The 22,395-nt window shown below is 43.3% G+C and overlaps 1 protein-coding gene across 1 annotated transcript in view; it reads left to right on the top strand.

Moving 5' to 3' along the window:
* The window catches only part of LOC135505597 (protein lin-28 homolog B-like), a 46,843-nt gene extending 44,890 nt beyond the window's left edge, over positions 1–1,953 (top strand). The window contains exon 4 of the mRNA XM_064924663.1: positions 1,662–1,953. Within this exon, the coding sequence (XP_064780735.1) occupies positions 1,662–1,953 (292 nt within the window). The remainder of the gene's footprint in view (positions 1–1,661) is intronic.
* The last annotated feature ends 20,442 nt before the right edge of the window (positions 1,954–22,395 follow it).

Here is a 22,395-nt window from a genome sequence, read left to right as displayed (position 1 = left end):
TCCAATTGAGCACATCTGGGACATCATGTCTCACTCCATCCACCAACGCCACGTTGCACCACAGACTGTCCAGGAGTTGGCGGATGCTTTAGTCCAGGTCTGGGAGGAGATTCCTCAGGAGACCATCTGCCAGCTCATCAGGAGCATGCCCAGGCGTTGTAGGGAGGTCATACAGGCACGTGGAGGCCACACACACTACTGAGCCTCATTTTGTCTTGTTTTAAGGACATTACATCAAAGTTGGATCAGCCTGTAGTGTGGTTTTCCACATTAATTTTGAGTGTGACTCCAAATCCAGACCTCCATGGGTTGATACATTTGATTTCCATTGATCATTTTTGTGTGATTTTGTTGTCAGCACATTCAACTATGTAAAGAAAAAAGTATTTAATAAGAATATTTCATTCATTCAGATCTAGGATGTGTTATTTTAGTGTTCCCTTTATTTTTTTGAGCAGAGACAGACAGACAGACAGACAGACAGACAGACAGACAGACAGACGAAACTGCTGGGTAGTGACAATAGTTTCTGGCATTTCAAAAGGATTTATGGCCTTTGTTATGCTGCCATCTAGTGGAGGAAAGAGCACTTGTACAGAAATCAAAGGGAATCCTGAATAAAGCCCCAATAATCTCCACCTTAGTACCAGTGGTGGAAAAAGTACCGAATTGTCATACTTTCGTAAAGGTACGTTAATAGAAAATGATTCAAGTGAAAGTCACCCAGTAAAATACTACCTGAGTGAAAGTCTAAAAGTATTTGTTTTGAAATATATTTAAGTATCAAAAATAAAAGTATAAATAATTTCAAATTCCTTATGAAGCAAACCAGACAACAGAGTTTTCTTGTTTTTAAAATGTACGGATAGCCAGGGGAGCACTCAGACATCATTTACAAACAAAGCATTTGTGTTTAGTGAGTCTGCCAGATCAGAGGCAGTAGGGATGACCTCGGATGTTATCTTGATAAGTGCATGAATTGGACCCAATTTCCTGTCCTGCTAAGCATTCAAAATGTATGGATTAAAAAATACATTATGTCCTTTTAGGAATGTAGTGAAGTAAAAGTAGTCAAAAAGACAAGCAGTAAAATACAGACCCCAAAAATGAAGTAGTACTTTAAAGTACTAAAGTATTACTTAAAGTATTGTTACTTAAGTACTTAAGCACTGGGTTGATGTCAGGAAATTGCTTTTATTCTTTTGGGTAACACTTTACATAAAGCTGACTGGTATACATTATTACATCTTATAAGAGTGTATGAAACTTTATAATGTCTAATAATATCTTGTTGGACTAGTAACCGAATGGTTGTTCTTAACTGACTTGCCTAGTTAAATACAGGTAAAATAAATGCCTAAATAATAATTTGGCTTGTAATGTGTCACGTCTCTCAATGTAACACATTTTCATCTGATGTTTAGTCAAGATTACTTTGCCGATAATAACAGATGAAGCCTAATGACAAGACTTGCTGTGTATTATAGCTCCATCGTAACACATTATACCTGTTGACTCCTATTAAAGCGGTATCCAATTATAACTTCATTCTTATGAGTCATTGAATGTTGTTTTCATACTAGTAGCAAAAAAACCTGGTTTATGTCCTTTACCTGTTCTCCTCTCATCCTTTTCTCTCCATCCCACTGTCCTCTGTCCAGCTGTTATAACTGTGGAGGTCTGGACCACCATGCCAAGGAGTGTGGCCTGCCCCCCCAGCCAAAGAAATGCCACTACTGCCAGAGCATCAGGCACATGGTGGCCCAGTGTCCCCACAAGGTGCTGGCGGCCCCCACAGGCTTTCAGGACCCCCTGCACCCCTCTACCTCGGCCCACCTGTACCCCGCCGACGAGGAGGAGCGCTCGGGCTCGTCCCCACTTGAGGGCCCCTCGCCCTCCCCAGAGGAGCTACCCCAGTCACACCGCGTTGGCCCCCAGAGGGGGAAGAAATAGGGGGAGAGCTGTACCTCCCGACCCCTGACTCTCCTCACCTAAGGAACCCCCCTTAACCCCCACCCCTAATCTACCTCGCACTTGTGGAAATAATAGGTCTATTTTTGGTAGGACCAGCGCAGCTATGGCAACGATCGTCAGGGGTACGGATGTATGTGACTGACTGGCTGTGGCAGCTATGACAACCATTGCTGGGGATATGGATGCATGTGAATGACTGTCTCTTTGTGTGTGACTGGTCTCAATCAGTGCAGCTCAAGAGACGATATGGTCTTAAAGAGAAACAAGGTTGGCGGTGAATCTGATGACTCTCTGGGTTTGATGACTCTGGGTTAGATGACTCTCTGGGTTAGATGACTCTCTGGGTTAGATGACTCTCTGGGTTAGATGACTGTCTGGGTTAGATGACTGTCTGGGTTAGATGACTCTCTGGGTTAGATGACTCTCTGGGTTAGATGACTCTCTGGGTTAGATGACTCTCTGGGTTAGATGACTCTCTGGGTTAGATGACTGTCTGGGTTAGATGACTCTCTGGGTTAGATGACTCTCTGGGTTAGATGACTCTCTGGGTTAGATGACTCTCTGGGTTAGATGATTGTCTGGGTTAGATGACTCTCTGGGTTAGATGATGTCATCCATAACTCTTTTTGTGGCAATTTCTGAATAGGACTCACTTCTCTTTTTAGATTTTGGTCCACCTGGTTCATATTTATATTATATAACCGTTCCAAAGGTCATGATGCGGCGATCCAGCAGAGTTCATTTTAAGCATTAAGGATTTTAAATAAGGCCTTGATGTAGGCCAGTGCTTCTTAATCTTGTGTATTTTAATTGTATCCTTCGCATCTACACACTAAATTCAAATAATCAACTCACCACCAACTTTTTGATTAGAGTTCAACTTTTTTTCTAAGAGTGCGTTATCAGGATTGGGTACCACTGATAGGCACGGTATTGAAACAATGGAACCTCAACCAATCAGAAGCCAAATGATTCTTTAATGTGGCCTATCCAATCAGTGTAGAGGAGATTACCATGGATACCAGAGTGAATGTCATACCTACCAGTAGCCTAACTGTCACTCCTAAACCACAGAATATTTTCTAGTTCAGTGGTTCTGACAATTGACTGCAGAGTGCATAGCATTGAATCCAGGCATGTGTGCATACTTGCTTGTGTGGGAGTGGGGTTGTGTGTGTGTGTGGGGGGTTGTGTGTGTGTGGGGGGTTGTGTGTGTGTGGGGGGTTGTGTGTGTGGGGGGTTGTGTGTGTGTGGGGGGTTGTGTGTGTGTGGGGGTTGTGTGTGTGTGGGGGGGGGGTTGTGTGTGTGTGGGGGGGTTGTGTGTGTGTGGGGGGGGTTGCGTGAGTAGGGTTGTGTGTGTGGGGTTGCATGAGTGGGGTTGTGTGTGTGTGTGTGTGTGTGTGTGGGGGGGGGTGTGTATGTGTGGGGTTGTGTGTGTGGGGGGGGTGTGTGTGTATGTGTGGGGTTGTGTGTGTGTGTGGGGGGGGGGGTGTGTATGTGGGGTGTGTGTGGGGGTGGGGTGTGCATGTGTGGGCTTGTGTGTGTGTGTGGGGGGTGTGTGTGTATGTGTGGGGTTGTGTGTGTGTGGGCTTGTGTGTATGAGTGGGGTTGTGTGTGTGGGGGTTGTGTGTGTGTGTGGGCTTGTGTGTATGAGTGGGGTTGTGTGTGTGGGGTTGTGTGTGTGTGTGGGCTTGTGTGTATGTGTGGGGTTGTGTGTGTGGGCTTGTGTGTATGTGTGGGGTTGTATGTGTATGTGTGGGGTTGTGTGTGGGGGCTTGTGTGTATGTGTGGGGTTGTGTGTATGTGTGGGGTTGTGTGTATGTGTGGGCTTGTGTGTATGTGTGGGCTTGTGTGTATGTGTGGGGTTGTGTGTGTGGGCTTGTGTGTGTGTGTGGGCTTGTGTGTATGTGTGGGGTTGTGTGTGTGGGCTTGTGTGTATGTGTGGGCTTGTGTGTATGTGTGGGGTTGTGTGTATGTGTGGGGTTGTGTGTGTGGGGTTGTGTGTGTGGGCTTGTGTGTATGTGTGGGGTTGTGTGTATGTGTGGGGTTGTGTGTGTGGGGTTGTGTGTGTGGGCTTGTGTGTATGTGTGGGCTTGTGTGTATGTGTGGGGTTGTGTGTGTATGTGTGGGGTTGTGTGTGTATGTGTGGGGTTGTGTGTGTATGTGTGGGGTTGTGTGTGTGGGCTTGTGTGTATGTGTGGGGTTGTGTGTATGTGTGGGGTTGTGTGTGTATGTGTGTGTATGTGTGGGGTTGTGTGTATGTGTGGGGTTGTGTGTGTGTGTGGGGTTGTGTGTGTATGTGTGGGGTTGTGTGTGTATGAGTGGGGTTGTGTGTGTATGAGTGGGGTTGTGTGTGTATGAGTGGGGTTGTGTGTGTATGTGTGGGGTTGTGTGTATGAGTGGGGTTGTGTGTATGAGTGGGGTTGTGTGTATGAGTGGGGTTGTGTGTATGAGTGGGGTTGTGTGTGTGGGGTTGTGTGTATGAGTGGGGTTGTGTGTATGAGTGGGGTTGTGTGTATGTGTGGGGTTGTGTGTATGTGTGGGGTTGTGTGTATGTGTGGGGTTGTGTGTGTATGTGTGGGGTTGTGTGTGTGTGTGGGGTTGTGTGTGTATGTGGGGTTGTGTGTGTAGGGTGGGGTGTGTATGTGTGGGGTTGTGTGTATGAGTGGGGTTGTGTGTGTAGGGTGGGGTGTGTATGTGTGGGGTTGTGTGTGTATGTGGGGTTGTGTGTGTATGTGGGGTTGTGTGTGTAGGGTGGGGTGTGTATGTGTGGGGTTGTGTGTATGAGTGGGGTTGTGTGTGTAGGGTGGGGTGTGTATGTGTGGGGTTGTGTGTATGAGTGGGGTTGTGTGTGTAGGGTGGGGTGTGTATGTGTGGGGTTGTGTGTGTAGGGTTGTGTGTATGTGTGGGGTTGTGTGTATGTGTGGGGTTGTGTGTGTAGGGTGGGGTGTGTATGAGTGGGGTTGTGTGTATGTGTGGGGTTGTGTGTGTAGGGTGGGGTGTGTATGTGTGGGGTTGTGTGTGTAGGGTTGTGTGTATGTGTGGGGTTGTGTGTATGTGTGTGTATGTGTGGGGTTGTGTGTATGTGTGGGGTTGTGTGTATGTGTGGGGTTGTGTGTATGTGTGGGGTTGTGTGTATGTGTGGGGTTGTGTGTGTATGTGTGGGGTTGTGTGTGTATGTGTGGGGTTGTGTGTGTATGTGTGGGGTTGTGTGTATGTGTGGGGTTGTGTGTATGTGTGGGGTTGTGTGTATGTGTGGGGTTGTGTGTGTATGTGTGGGGTTGTGTGTGTATGTGTGGGGTTGTGTGTGTAGGGTGGGGTGTGTATGTGTGGGGTTGTGTGTGTAGGGTGGGGTGTGTATGTGTGGGGTTGTGTGTGTGGGGTGTGTGTATGTGTGGGGTTGTGTGTGTATGTGTGGGGTTGTGTGTGTGGGGTTGTGTGTATGTGTGGGGTTGTGTGTGTATGTGTGGGGTTGTGTGTGTATGTGTGGGGTTGTGTGTGTATGTGTGGGGTTGTGTGTGTATGTGTGGGGTTGTGTGTGTATGTGTGGGGTTGTGTGTGTGTGGGGTTGTGTGTGTGTGGGGTTGTGTGTGTGGGGTTGTGTGTGTGGGGTTGTGTGTGTATGTGTGTGTATGTGTGGGGTTGTGTGTGTGTGTGGGGTTGTGTGTGTGTGAGAGACGCTGACCCTTTCATAAAACAACAGTGGCAGACGAGAAGTTTCATCTTTCAGATTAGGGGCCAACCTCTAGCTGGACTTGCCATTAACAATAATATTTCATATAATCCTACACATGCCTCATAAGAAACCATATAATCAATAACCACCGATAGGTTTGTTTCAAAACAGAAAAAAATACCATTATTTAATTGGACTAGATCTAGAGTTGGGTTGCTGGCTAATTAGTTGAACAGTTTATAAACTCACAATATATGTCAGTAATATATGTATGAAAGAATAGCATATTATTAAAATGTAAGTAATATTCTAACATAGTTTAAGAAAGCTCTGTATTGTGCGTAGGATTCTTTATTGTCAAGTTAACACAGCGTTAAGTTAAGCACCATCACACCCCTCTCCCTTGACCTGTGTGACATCACTATCTCCTCCTTTCACTCTACCCCTCTCTATCCCCTCACCTCCTTTGCCATCAAGTGCCTAGGGCCTGGAGGTTCTCACTGACTTAATTAGGTCAACCTCAGAATCCTAGATAAAGGCCCAGTGACAGTCAAGTCTACATACCCTCTCAATCTGTGTGATGTCACAATCCCCCTCAAAACGGGATTCCAAAACACCACTGCCGTGTTTCAAGTAGTCCAGAGATTTACTAAGACAGGAAGGAGGGAGGCAGAAAAACTCAAATGCTGGTTTTCGTATGACGTGAATCCTCTGCGACTTTCCAGTAGCGCGTATCCTAATGAAACGTGACAACTCTTCTCTGACCATATTGAATGTGAAAATAACTTCTCTGAAGTGGCACTCCACCCAAAAGTTAATGTGGCTCACTTTGGAATTGTATCTTAATGTGCTGACAAATCAAATGACTTTGTATGATGATATCAAACTAGCTTGTGTTTTCTAAAGCTCTACAACAAACTATGTAGGCAACCAACTGTTTTTGGTGTACATTTCTGTACCAAAGAGTATGGCTTCATTTGAAGGCATTTTAAAAGTAGGAATTGTCGCTTTGCTGTTCCTGCTCCTTTGGAATTTCTAGGGACGATTGCTGAAAGTTCAACACTGAGGTTGTTTATGTACAGCTTTTTGAATGTGTGACGTGCATCAAAATAAATCCAACAAGTGCACAACAACAGAGAGGAAGAGAATGACCAAACCACACAACGAGCACAGATCAAGGAGCACTCACCTGGATAATATTCCATTTTTGGTACAATGTTTTTATTTTATTTTTTTACCCACAATTCCTCTCAGGATGATAAACTGTTCTCAGGGAATAAAAATAATAATATTTTATTCTTTTGGGAATCATCCACCAAGTTTAAATGTTTCTGTACCTCATGTACTGATATTAGTTAACTACCTCTTGAGTTATGCATATTTGTGCATTGTTTTCATATGTTTTGTATTATTGATCTTGTATGAATTACTGTAGGACTACATTGTACTGAGGCTTTGTGAGTTTTTGAAGGGCCCTTTGTGTTGCCACAGATTTTTATCAGTCATTTCAACAAAAATATATATATTTTTTGTTTGTTTCCAGCAAAATCCTACCTCATTTCCTGTGTTTCCTCCCGGCCCCTCCTACCACCTCTGTGCAGTTTTTTTGTTACAAGCCGGCGCTGTTGGCACAGTAGTCACAATGCCATTTCAATCAATCACATAACTGAAATAGTAGATTGGTTGTGACTATATCAAAGACAGTTTTTTAGGCCTTTACTTCGGTTTGACATGGGAGTGTTAATCACCACATCCATGGAGAATTCTCTCTGCCAGCTGTGTGTGTGTGTGTGTGTGTCAGCTTTTCCGAGCATAAAATAGTGTTGGCTTAGCTGCAGACAACAACCAGTGAGGAATCCTCCGTTTTGGGCCAGCTATATAGGCATGTCGTTGGTCAAGTGTTTATACACCATTTTTATACTAACCTCATTTTAAAAGGATTTGACTTTGTTGTAAAATAAAAAAAACTTTTGTCATTGTTTGTAACCACTTGATAATGACCGGCATGAGGTGGACACGAATAAGATTGTACTGCGTATACGCACAAGGAGATTGTGCCTATCAATGTTTTGTCTGAGTAATCCCACCACATTTCCAAATAGCTATTTTTCTCTTTGGGTTCGTCAGTAAGTGACCTAAATGTCGGCCATTTTGACAACCTCCAGAAATCGCAAGTTGTGTTGGCTCAAGGTCATTTCTTTTTTGTAAACAACACTATGTAGTTATGAGTGGCATTAGTAATACTTAACACGAAATATGTAGATTTTTATAGTAATAGTGACCTGCATATGTAGAGATCCTTTTTTTTAATGAATATTCTTATTTTTGGACTGAAAAACCAACTAGTCTGAGATTAAAAGGACAGAGTTTTTGGGTGAAGGCTGCAGTATTACAGTATGAACTCACCTCATAGTCTTACAGTTTGCAGTACATGGTCGTCTAGTTTACGCCGAAATATGAACAAAAAGTACCAGAGTTTCTTCAAATCATTGTAACTACTGATTTGATTATTGTCTCATCTTGCTATCCTGTTCAGTATTTAACAGTCAGGTAGGGAATTATGTTGTGTGAATTGAGAACCTCTCATAAGCTCTGTTCAAATGCACGTACTAGCACTCCACTTTCAATACATGTCCAGTATGGTTGGAAATTGGAATATGTCCCAATCAGTCATTTATAAAACACAACTGGAGACACCGTGTCATTTTTGGAGGAATCTGTGACACAAAGGTGTTACGGTAGCTAGTAAAAGAGCTTTTAGGAGCGGTCGGGGTCTAACTGGAAATATTAACTTTAGCTCGCTAGGCAACTGTTGGCTGATTTTTGACTTATTTGTAGTTAGTTTGCTACAGCACTGCTTTTTGAGAGCAAACCTAACGCTGCCTCTAAAACTGACAGGGTGTAAACCACTACATCTCGATGTTTGACGTCCCCACTTTCTTAGCGTGTACATGCCCAAGACATCGGTTCATACTAGGTGGGATCAAGGTGTGGAATGTAAAATAATACTGTCTCTCTAAGGTGGTTGTGTTCAGATTAGCTTTCTGTTGGGGTCTGAGGCACCATATGATTACTTGTCTAATAGGCTGCATTCAGGAGCATTGAGTCAAATGTTTCACACACTTGTGTATGATGTACTTGACTCCCATCTTCACTGTCAGCTGCCAAACCAGGTTGACACTTGATTGCCACATGCTTGAGAGTAGAGAAACCTAAATCAACAGTGACATGTTATTCCAGGTTCATAGGGTCTTTTCCTTCGATCCCGTTCAAGACCAAACCAGTTTTGAAACATTATGATCCTGAATGCACCTGTTCTGTGTTATTTTAACCTTATTTGAACCAAAACCACTGCTTTCAGCTCAGTTTCAGAACCACTGCTTTCAGCTCAGTTTCAGAACCACTGCTTTCAGCTCAGTTTCAGAACCACTGCTTTCAGCTCAGTTTCAGAACCACTGCTTTCAGCTCAGTTTCAGAACCACTGCTTTCAGCTCAGTTTCAGAACCACTGTTTTCAGCTCAGTTTCAGAACTACTGCTTTCAGCTCAGTTTCAGAACCACTGCTTTCAGCTCAGTTTCAGAACCACTGCTTTCAGCTCAGTTTCAGGCCTCGGTCTATCTCTCGTGATTATTCTACTGGTGATTCCCCCCCAAGTTCAGACTTTTACTTGATCAGATTAAGCCTAGTGGAGGAAGATTAATTCCAAATCGACCCCTTGTCCTTAATCCTTAGCCACTCCTAGGAGAATTGTATAGATGGATATTTGGCAACATTGCCACCTAGCTAATCTGAAAGTAAAATGAAGAGATTACCAGGGGTTGGAACCAAAATGTTTTACAATCGTTTCATGGTGAACAGAACCATACATTTTTTTTGTTCGGTCCCACTGTTTCTGACTGCAAAAGAAAGTTATGAACCGGTTCGAACCCCCCAAAAAGTACTGGTTTATATTGTTCCTTTCCTTTTTAAACCTCTGAAATCAACCTTTTATTTTATTTACATTAAATGATTTCACCAATCAGTGTGGATAGAGCAGCTTGCTGTGGAGTGGGCAAGCGACACTTGTTTAAGCCTAGACAGTGGATAGTGCATGGGCGCTATCGGCTGCCTAGGCTATAGTTGTTTACATGCACAACCAAGTGTAGGGCAAGAGATGCTACTGAAATTTAGCAAAGAATTATACCTACGGAGCAGCGGCTTCTACAGAACAACTTTGAATCTTTGAACTTCTAGCTAACAAGCTTGTGTGTGCAGAGCGGAACCAGAATTAAAAACACGTCTGACCTTTTTGTAGTTAGTAAATCCAATGTTAAACGTGATAACTACTGTATCTGAAACTAGCATTGAAACAATTAATCCATTCTTCTCTAATTAAAAAATCTCCCTAATTTCTGGGTTAGGCACGTTGTAGGCACGTTGCCTACACACTCAATGATGCTAATTTAGCAATTTTGTTGCTAGAATGAGCAACTTTTCAGACTACCCTGGCAACTTTTTTGCCACGCAGCACCTAGCAACAAATGTAGCTACTTTTAAAAATGTATCTGGAACTTTAAGCAACTTGTGAAAAGTGACTCAAACACTAAAATGCACACATGTCCCCTCTAAATGACAAAAACGTTTTCCTCTGTCACACACTCAGTCACAACACACGTGCCTGGCTGCAAAAGTGCATAGTGAGAGACGGCAGCAGCAGGCGCTCAGCTCGTGCACAGGCAGCAGCAGGCACTCAGCTCGTGCACAGGCAGCAGCAATTTCAACAAATTGCAAATCATTGTTGGCTGACTGCAGCTGCAGTAGTATCGGTTTGACGAGCCAAACCCAATGAATATAGTTGGTCACGAATGTTTGATCTTGAACAGAACTATCAACATGTCTCAATAAGAATTGTACAGCCAGAAAAGAGTGGGAGTCTGTACCTGAACAAATGTGAAATATCTTTTGCGGGGATGGCCAGTCAATTTGAGTAACGTTGTTGTGTATTCTACGTAATGACATCACAACGTCATTTACCAACTTTTAGCAACAAATCAACCTGCCTCCAGCAACTTACCCTGAAAATGAGTTGGCAACACTGCACACTCATACATACTGGCAAAGATTTTCAGCTGGCAGGCAGACATTTGTATAAGCTTAGATCACTTTCGTTCCCTTTTATGATTTTGACCCTCAAATAATGTCTGTATTTTCCATTTGTCTGTTCTGATCCCTGAACCGGTTCCAACCCTTGGTTTCCACATATCCAATCCTCTGAAATCTACCGGAGTACCCAGGGTGTAGGGACTAGGGTCGATTTGTAATTCAGCATTACTCTGGTTGTCATCCAGTATTGAGTCAGTTCTAGAGATCTGTAAAGCCTTCAGAAACAAGACTTATCCATGTTGTGATGCTAAGAGGGGGACACTAAAGCACACAATGCCCTTTAGTGGGTGAATTAGGAAATGACTGACAATGACGGAAATTCACTTACCTCAATAGCCATGGTGGCTGCTCTGTTATTGGCCTGCTTTTGGGAACAACTCATCCTTATATCATGTTTGATTCACAGAATGTCTATACACAATAAAACCTCAATAAAACCATACTGGAATAATGTGGATCTATGAGGAAATAGATAACACAATGCTTTAAACCTTAATGTTGTCAATATAAACCAATACCTTATTGTATTTCCAAGACAACCCAATGCTTTAAACCTTATGTTCCAGTAGCAGATACCTCTTTGCATTTAGGTACAAGTACAGGTTTAGCTTTTGATTGAATTAACTTGACTTTTCTCTTGTTGGAGATGTTCATTTGTTGTATTTTTTTCTCTGCCCTTAGTGGATGAAGGGGCTCTCACCCATGTCCCCTCGCTTGTGTAAGTTGAGAACCCAAGCACTGATTGATTTTATTGATACAAAAGTTGTATTTTATGTGCATATCACTCATTATTATAGCCTCAATATAAACATAATGCCTTTTTTTTACCTCTGTGAATCTTGGATTTAAAAAAACTATATATATGTCTTGAATGTTTTACTTGATTTGAAAATAAACCTATTATGTTGGCATTAAACGCGTGTTGGTTCTTTCTAGTGAAGAACAGGTTTGTTACAGGTCTAGGTAAAGAGACTTAAGGAAGCTGATCCTATTGGTTCATGTCTTATCAGGGGTATCAGTCAGATTCCATTGCAAAATGTTTTGCACGAGAGTTTCTATTGGACAAATTCAGGTAGGTCCCTCCCTGGCCTTTTGCGTACACCTATCCAATCCCTTTTCAGATCTAGGAGTAACTAGGGAGACGGTCTACCTTCCTATACAGTGTTAGGTAATGTTCGCTTAGCTACAGTGACGTGTAGTGGAAAGAAAGTGTTAGTAAACAGAGCGCTGTAAGTAAAATAGGCCAATGCTTCGTATACTGTCAATGCATTTTTCTGCATAAGGTGGGTGTGAGACCCAGTGAGAGGATTTTACAGTGAGGAGGCAACTATACAGAACCTATTTTTTTTGCCAAGAGTGAGGCTTTTTATTATCAAACGTGATGATCTAGCCATCAACATGTAGAAGTATTTACAAAAAGAATAAACCGGGATCAAATAGAGCTCTTCAAAATCAAATCTAGCAGCGTGCCAACCTTACACCATCTCTGTTCCGCAAAACAGTGAGAACAGGCTTATAGTAATACCCATGAAGCAACTGACCAATGGGAAACCCTTTCACATATCTGGTCAGTTAACGTTCAACGGACATGAAATACCATGCATGTCCAGATAAGACTCTTAAGCCTATACTAGCACACATATCAATAACTGTGCTTAACCCATGCGTAAGAGAATACATACGACTGGGGATAGGAACGTCCCCCGGGATAAGCCACTACTGCACCACCCTACCATTAACTATGCGCTCCAGCGCGCCACATCTGCCCGTCAATTCGCTGAACAGGAAATTAACAGAACCCTCTTCAATAAACAACGAAATACAAGGTAAACTAATAATACACATTTCTGACGATCTACTTTCACGTTTGAATTAGTAAACAGAATGAATTACCAGAAATAACCTATATTATTGGGAGACTCAACGAAAGGTTCCGGCATCAAACCAATTGCCAGTGCTCCCAACTCAAACTCTTAACACAAAATTCTCTTTTTCAGGCGATCAACAACAATCAAGAGGAAATCTCTAACCCACATTATTATCACGAAATACATGTGCTTCTCATAAACAACTATAGTAATAATAATAAAAGACCGTAGATGATGTGATGGAGAACATGAGGACAATCTTCATAGTGGGTAGCATTTGTGAAAATAAGAAAGGTGATTTATCAACTCTAAACTATAATTTCCAAAACAATATCTTACCTTGGTCATATTGATGCAAATATGGTTGAAGTGTGATGTATTTCAAAACATTTCTTTCAAGCACACTGACCAGTGGGAATCTTGACATTTTAAAGTTGTTTTGGTGTTGGTGCCTTTTACGCTTCGAAAACACACCGACGGCGTATTTGCATTTTGGTACACCAGAATTACATTCCTTTCCAATGACACGCTACGTTTGCCTTGCAGCATTGCGTTGCAGTGCGTTCTGTGTGGTGCAAACGTTGGATTTATAGAATGTATGCACCAAACTAAATGTGTAGACGGCTGGACAGAAACGGGAGCAGAAGGTGAGTGTTGAACTTTTGTTGCACACACATCCAGATGATGATGCATACTATTTTTCACAGATTTAAACACTGTTGGTGTGTTCTATGCTTGCAGTTTTGTCGCTACAGCTGGCAGCAGAAGATGGACAATTTCTAAAGATATGCTTGGCTTTCAGCAAGCACACCTAATAAAATGACATTGTCCATGTGAAAGCTTAATTGATGGTGAGAATCCTTTACCAAGTTCAGCTGGTTCAATAAGCTTGCCATGTTTTGGCTTTCAGGGAGGGCACAAGTATGAATATGTTAAACTGGTTACACAGGGTTTTTCTCTTTCTCCCTTCATATCAAATGGCAGGTGAAGATTAGTCTGGCTACCCGACCACATCGCTCTGGCCAAATGCCATGCCCACTAAAGTTTCTTATCCACGATAAGTCAGGATTTGTTCTTCACTCCAACAACTTTCTCAAATGCGAACACATTCAAACCGTTCTGATTGGTCCCAGAAACGGATGCGCTGGGCCAGCGCCACTTCGGTAAAGCGTTGTTTCGGAAATAGTCATTAGCTTTGACACGCTGATTGTTTAGAGACTATCCAATCGATAATGACTTGTTTTGTCCAACACCTTTCAGTTTGGAGAAAGGACTTCTAGGTAGCGGCCTTCACAGGTCCAAAACGTTGGACCCGTTCCGAATTGGACCGTTCCCATCGGGCTGCGATGTGCATAAATACATAAACATGTAATATAGAGACGCGCTCCGTGTGAGGGAAGCCGCAGGATATATATTTTTAAACTACTTTATTAACTGGAGCTGATAAAGCTTTAGGGAGTGCAGGTAGGAAGTGGTGATGCTCTAGCAGGGGCCGTGCTGTGTGTGTAGGCTATTGTGAGTGACACGGGGTGCAGGGAGGAAGTAAGGGAAGGAGAGACATCAACCAACCAAGCCAACTCACACAATAGTAGACTAATAGCTGCCGTAGCTCGGTCATTTATGACCTGTTGGCTCTTGGTCGTTGTAGCCTATCCTTCTCCTTTAACTTTTAATTCCATCTTTAACATCTTTCATTGATTAGTTCTCCTAACTTTTGCCACTTTGATGACTTAAATTTGGCCAACAACAAGCTACATGCTCCACCAGGGCCCGGATTAAGAAATCATAGGCCCTGGGGCTTCGTTTTTTGTATTTAATAGACCCCCCTCGCTCCCCCTTCCCGACACACCATCATTTTCTGTAAACAAATCAGTGCACCAAGATGCAATTTGATAGTAAATTTACTGTTGAAGAAGGCCATCTATAATAAAGCACTAATGACATTTTCGATGTGGTGCAGGTTACAGTCGAGCAGAGCTGACTGGTCTTGAATTCAAACCAACAGTAGCCCAGGCCAATGAAGCCACGTTATTATAGGCTACATTCGAGCAGAGCCCCCCCCCCCATTTATTGCCATTCTACATAATTTACATGCCAGAAGACATTAGCTGAATCTTTTTTTAATACCACACTAATGACTGGCTACTCTGACACTGACAAACTGAGATCAATCTGGTCTTGAATTCAAACCAACAGTAGCCCAGGCCAATGAAGCCACACTATTATAGGCTACAGTAGGCTACTAAATGCAATTTCCAGTGGGACACTGACTCACCTAATGATGAATATGAAGCCATAGGCTACTACTCCCAGTGATGGCTGATGCGCTCCTCTTGGCATAGGCCCTGGGACTTCGTTCAGCATGAGCTACTAAAAATTGTGTGTGGTTGAGAAATGATTTTCTTCTATTGGTTCTACAGACTGATTAGTCTTCTGTTTTTCAGCAGTAGGCATTTGCCTTCCAAACTGTATGTTTTTCCCGCGATTGCATTTTGAAATGCACAAGGCAAACAGAAAGCTGCAACCAACCATAGAAATATAATCCATAAATGGCAATTCCAATTCAAGTCAAGACTGGTAGCCATTGCTAGTTTATCCATTAGATTAAAACTCAAATTGTCAGGGTAAGAGGTTCCAAAACCTTTCTATGGATTATATGTCTATGGCCCACAATGCAACAAGCTGTATATTTGGCGTGCATGCTGCCCAAACTGCGACATTCCCGACTGTAGGCTACCGGTAACTGATCAAATAAAGGAAACACTTGGTAAATGAGGGATAGGAAGTTTATGTTATGGTGTGCAGGGTTTTCACAAGGATAGAAGAAAACAAAAACACACACACGCTCATGTGCTCCCGAGTGGAGCAGCGGCCTAAGGCACTGCATCTTCAGTCTAAGAGGCGTCACTATAGTCCCTGGGTCGAATCCAGGTTGAATCACACCCGGCAGTGATTGGGAGTCCCATAGGGTGGCGCACAATTGGCCGGGGTAGGCCGTCATTGTAAATAAGAATTTGTTCTTAACTGACTTGCCTAGTTAAATAAAGGTTCAATTAAAAACACACACACACTGTTCTGCTGTTCCTGCACTAGAGGGCAATAGAGTGCCGTTGCTACATTCTCTCTCTCACTCTGAAGGACACAGTAGCCAAGCCAAAGTGATCACCCAGACTCACCATAGACACTTCTGTTTCTTCGTAGAGCGTTTCTATGGTCAGCTTCCATTTAATAGGTGAGCTGCTTTGTCTATTTCTGCAGTCCTCAACTATGTCCCTGCTTGGTCTGAGGGCTGCTTGGTCTGAGGAGGGGAAAGGAGAGGAGAGGAGGGAAGCAGATTACTGCAGCCTCTCGCTCTATCTCTCTAACCCCCCCCCCTCTCTCGCTCTATCTCTCTCTCTCGCTCTCATAACGCTATCCCTCAGTCCTAAGCAGCATGTTGCCCTTTGTAGTTATGGCTACAGGCTGTATGTTTTAACCTTTCCAGTGAGGTACCGGGAGCCCGCTCACAGGGAATACAAGATAAATTGCATTTATCAGTGACTCTACCTCACGCGCATAGCTACATCTGGCAGCACACTAGGCTCTTATTTTTAGAAGTCCACCTTGAATAATATATGCGTCATTAGTCTCCACTTTGAATAATCATAATAATCATATTCAGGAGTGTGTTTTCAGTCCATGTTTTCCTTTTCATCCGAACATAAAGGTTGTTAAGGAGTCATTTGATGGACAATTTCGACATAAAAACCCAGGCTCCGAAAGGAAAGAAAAACTAATTTGTGCTAGATTCCATGTTGAAAGAAGGATGAAAGAGGCAAACTAAAAGAGGAGAGAAAGGCAAGGTTCTACATCTTCTCTTCATTTGGATCCCTCTGAGTAGAGGGAAATTACTTTAAAGCAGAGGACAGGATGAAAGAGTGGAGCTTCGACTAGGCCTAATGCATTCCTCTAACGCTGGGATGGATAGAATAGTGTGTGAGTGAATCACAAAGGAGGGAGAATTCAACAACAAAAAATGGGGGGGGGGGGGATTATTGGCTAATAAAGAATCCAATGCAACCTCTTGCATCTTGTAACCCCCCCGGTTCGATTCCAGGCTGTAACAGAACCGGCTGTGATTGAGAGTCCCATAGGGCGGTGCACAATTGGCCCAGTGTCGTCTGGGTTAGGCCGTCATTGTAAATAAGAATTTGTTATTAAAATATAATACTTTAGCAGACACTTTTAATGCATGGTAAAACATTTACATTTTAGTTGATGTGACCCCAGCGGGAATCAAACCCAAACGTGTGCATGTGCCTCTCCCCAACTGAGCCATAAGGCAGTAGCACTGCACTGATAACTTTGCTATTTGAAAGTAAGTTTTTTAAATTTAATTTAAATAAAATCAGTTAACTACTTGAGGATCAAGCTTCTGTGGGATAGATATTTAGGCAGAGTGTGGGGGGGAAGCAGGCTTCTGCGGGATAGATATTTAGGCAGAGTGTGGGGGGGCAGAAGCAGGCTTCTGTGGAATAGGACAGATGGCGCCGACAGAGATGGTTGCCTCGCCTCGGGTTCTTAGGAAACTATGCAGTATTTTATTTTATTTTTTAAATATATTATTTCTTCCACTGTTACTGCAGGAAATCATTGGATATAAGAGCAATGTCAACTTACCAACATTATGACCAGGAATACGACTGGTCTGTTTGGACCACCACCCAGGACAATGGATTGGATCACAGTAGGCGACCCAAAACAACGGCGCTGCAGAAGGGGTAGACGGAGCGGTCTTCTGGTCAGGCACCATAGTTCGGGCACATTGCTCACCGCTCCCAAGTGTACTACTCGCCAATGTCCAGTCTCGTGACAATAAGGTAGACAAAATTCGAGCAAGGGTTGCCTTCCAGAGAGACATCACAGATTGAACATTCTCTGTTTCATAGAAACATGGCTCCCTCGGGATACATTATCAGAGTTGGTACAGCCACCTGGTTTCTTCACGCATCGCGCCAACAGAAACAAACATCTCTCTGGTAAGAAGAAGGGCGGGGGTGTATGCCTTATGATCAACGAGTCGTGTTGTGATCATAACAACATACAGGAACTCAAGTCCTTTTGTTCACCTGACCTAGAATTCCTTACAATCAAATGTCGACCGCATTATCTACCAAGAGAATTCTCTTTCGATTATAATCACAGCCATGTATATCCCCCCCCAAGCAGACATCTCGACGGCCATGAAAGGACTTCATTGGACTCTATGTAAATTGGAAACCACATATCCTGAAGCTGCATTTATTGTAGCTGGGGATTTTAACAAAACTAATCTGAAAACAAGGCTCCCTAAATTGTGTCAGTATATCGAATGTGCGACCTGAGCTGGTATCATTCTGGATCATTGCTATTCTAACTTCTGCGACGCATATAAAGCCCTCCCTCCTTTCGGCAAATCTGACCACGACTCCATTTTGTTGCTCACAGCCTATAGACAGAAACTAAAACAGGAAATACCCGTGCTCAGGTCTGTTCAACGCTGGTCTGACCAATCTGATTCCACGCTTCAAGATTGCTTCGATCACACGGACTGGGATATGTTCTGGATAGCCTCAGACAACAACATTGATGTATACGCTGATCCTGTGAGCGAGTTTATTAGCAAGTGCATCGGTGATGTTGTAGCCACGGTGATTATTAAAACCTTCCCCAACCAGAAACCGTGGATTGATGGCAGCCTTCGCGCAAAACTGAAAGCGCGAACCACTGCTTTTAATCATGGCAAGGCGACCGGAAACATGACCGAATATAAACAGTGTAGCTATTCCCTCCGCATGGCAATCAAACAAACTAAGCGTCAGTATAGAGACAAAGTAGAGTTGCAATTCAACAGCTCAGACACCAGACGTATGTGGCAGGGTCTACAGACCATCACAGATTACAAAAAGAAAACCAGCCCCATCGCGGGCACCGGCGTCTTGCTCGCAGACAAACTAAACTTCTTTGCTCACTTTGAGGAGAATACAGTGCCACTGACACGGCCCGCTACCAAAACCTGCAGACTCTCCTTCGCCACAGCCGACGTGAGTAAAACATTTAAACGTGTTAACCCTCGCAAGGCTGCAGGCCCAGACGGCATCCCCAGCCGCGTCCTCAGAGCATGTGCAGACCAGCTGGCTGGTATGTTTACGGACATATTCAATCAATCCCTATCTCAGTCTGCTGTTCCCACATGCTTCAAGAGGGCCACCATTGTTCCTGTTCCCAAGAAAGCTAAGGTGACTGAGCTAAACGACTACCGCCCCGTAGCACTCACTTCCGTCATCATGAAGTGCTTTGAGAGACAATCAAGGATCATATCACCTCCACCTTACCTGTCACCCGAGACCCACTCCAATTTGTTTACCGCCCAAATAGGTCCACAGACGAAGCAATGACAATCACACTAAACACTGCCTTAACCCATCTGGAGAAGAGGAATACCGATGTAAGAATGCTGTTCATTGATTACAGCTCAGCATTTAACACCATAGTACCCTCCAAACTCGTCATTAATCTCGAGACCCTGGGTCTCAACCCCGCCCTGTGCAACTGGGTCCTGGACTTTCTGAAGGGCCACCCCCAGGTGGTGAGTGTAGGAAACAACATCTCCACCCCGCTGATCGTCAACACTGGGGGCCCACAAGGGTGCATTCTCAGCCCTCTCCTGTACTCCCTGTTCACCCATGACTGCGTGGCCATGCACGCCTCCAACTCAATCATCAAGTTTGCAGACGATACTACAGTGGTAGGCTTAATTACCAACAACCACGAGACGGCCTACAAGGAGGTGGTGTGGGCCCTCGGAGTGTGGTGCCAGGAAAATAATCTCACACTCAACGTCAACAAAACAAAGGAGATAATCGTGGACTTCAGGAAACAGCAGAGAGAGCACCCCCCTATCCACATCGACAAGACAGTAGTGGAGAAGGTGGAAAGTTTTAAGTTCCTAGGCATACACATCACGGACAAACTGACACAGACAGCGTGGTGACAGCGCGCCTCTTCAACCTCAGGAGGCTGAAGAAATTTGGCTTGTCACTAAAAACACTAACAAACCTTTACAGATGCACAATCGAGAGCATCCTGTTGGGCTGTTTCACCGCCTGGTACAGCAACTGCTCCGCCCACAGCTGTAAGGCTCTCCAGAGGGTAGTGAGGTCTGCACAACGCATCACCGTGGGCAAACTACCTGCCCTCCAGGACACCTACACCATGTCACAGGAAGGCCAAAAAAATAATCAAGGACAACAACCACCTGAGCCACTGCCTGTTCACCCTGCTATCATCCAGAAGGCAAGGTCAGTACAGGTGCATCAAAGCTGGGACCGAGAGACTGAAAAACAGCTTCTATTTCAAGGCCATCAGACTGTTAAACAGCCATCACTAACATTGAGTGGCTGCTGCCAACATACAGACTCAAATCTCTAGCCACTTTGATAATTAAAAATTGGATATAATAAATGTATCACTAGTCACTTTAAACAATGCCACTTTAAATACTATTTACATACCCTGCATTACTCATCTCATATGTATATACTGTACTCTATACCATCTACTGCATCTTGCCTATGCCGTTCGGCCATCGCTCATCCATATATTTATATGTACATATTCTTATTCATTTCTTTACACTTGTGTGTATGAGATAGTTGTTGTGAAATTGTTAGATTATTTGTTAGATATTACTGCACGGTCGGAACTAGAAGCACTCGCATTAACATCTGCTAACCATGAGTATGTGACCAATAAAATTTGATTTGATTTGATATTTAGGCAGAGTGTGGGGGGGGGAATCAGGCTTCTGTGGTATAGATATTTAGGCAGAGTGTGTGGGGGGGGGGGATCAGGCTTATGTGGTATAGATATTTAGGCAGAGTGTGTGGGGGGGGGGATCAGGCTTCTGTGGTATAGATATTTAGGCAGAGTGTGGAGGGGGGGGGGTCAGGCTTCTGAACATTTGCTATCTAACTGAGAGTCTCCTCATTGAAAACATCTGAAGTTCCTCAAAGGTAAATTATTTTATTTGAATGCTTTTCTTGTTTTTGTGAAAATGTTGCTGGTTGAATTCTAGGCTTATAGCTATGCTAGCTATCAATACTCTTACACAAATGCTTGTTTAGCTATAGTTCAATAGCATATTTTGAAAATCTGAGATAAATATAAATAGGATCCCGGATACGGGATTGCTCGTCGCATGAAGTTAACAGTAAAAATGTATTACCCTTAATTAAATGTGGCATGAACACAACCAGTCATGATGCTTCATCTGATTGTCAAACAAATCACTTCAAAAAGTAGGCTACCTGTGCATGTTCGTCCACTCCAAAATAATCCAAACACCATTTGGCGAATGGAAATAAACATCTGTTTATAAAACACCAACAGTGTGCCTAATGACATTCAGCGATCGCCATTGATTAGGCCTACATTGATGAGGCCTAGATTGATTAGGCCTACATTGATGAGGCCTAGATTGATTAGGCCTACATTGATGAGGCCTAGATTGATTAGGCCTACATTGATGAGGCCTACATTGATTAGGCCTACATTGATGAGGCCTACATTGATGAGGCCTACATTGATTAGGCCTACATTGATGAGGCCTACATTAATTGATGCATCTTGCTGCCAAATTCATATTTTTTGTAGCCTGAAATGTCGGGACTCCTGAAATGTGTCTGAAACTGTCCCGGGAAAAACGGGATGGTCACCAACACACAGGTCAATTTACTTGACTAAGCTACGATGTTTAGGCCTGTTACCATCAACATCAAATAGGCCTCCCGGGAGCCAGTGATGTAGTGTTAACAACAAAATAGGTGAGTAAACTGATGGCCAGCAGCAGTGAAATTAGTTACGCTCGCTATACTTTCAATGCATTTTTCTGAAAAAGGTGGGTTAACTGTATTTAGTTCGCGTTTATCCTCCGCTAGGCCTACTCCAGCGCTGGTAATTTTACAAACATGAACACACACAATACAGGTAGCCTACATTCAATACCATACACGAGTTGAATCAAAACATGTTTACACCCTAGTTCATGAGTTGAATCAAAACATGTTTACACCCTAGTTCATGAGTTGAATCAAAACGTGTTTACACCCTAGTTCATGAGTCGAATCAAAACGTGTTTACACCCTAGTTCACGAGTTGAATCAAAACGTGTTTACACCCTAGTTCATGAGTTGAATCAAAACGTGTTTACACCCTAGTTCATGAGTTGAATCAAAACGTGTTTACACCCTAGTTCATGAGTTGAATCAAAACACGTTTACACCCTAGATTTTGGAGATCTCAGATAATGCAATGTAACTACTGTATGCCTACATAACATGTCATTATGTTTCTCTGTGAAAACAGTTCTCATGGGCACACAAATACAAAAGTGTAGGCCAATGCCATTACAAAATCAAATGCTTTTAACTGAAAGAGTCAACTATAGTCTTAGATCTACTCTCATTTACGTTGGATGGAATAGTCTAGCTTTAGACACCAATACGTACCTACTTGTCAGGATCCTACCCATATAATAAATGTCATTTAGCTGGCGCTTTTATCCAAAGAGACTTATAGTCAGAAGCGCATCATTATTTTACATATGAGTGGTCACGGGAATTGAACCCACGCTCCTGGTATTGCAAGTGCTGTGCTCTACCAACTGATCTACACGGGCATCGTATGTCAGTCTGACTGTCTAAGGAGTGACTGTGG

This window comes from Oncorhynchus masou, chromosome 19, assembly GCF_036934945.1.
Source record: "Oncorhynchus masou masou isolate Uvic2021 chromosome 19, UVic_Omas_1.1, whole genome shotgun sequence".
Taxonomy (NCBI): domain Eukaryota; kingdom Metazoa; phylum Chordata; class Actinopteri; order Salmoniformes; family Salmonidae; genus Oncorhynchus; species Oncorhynchus masou.
The sequence above is the reverse complement of the archived record's forward strand: the minus strand, read 5'-3'. Positions and strand labels throughout refer to the sequence as shown.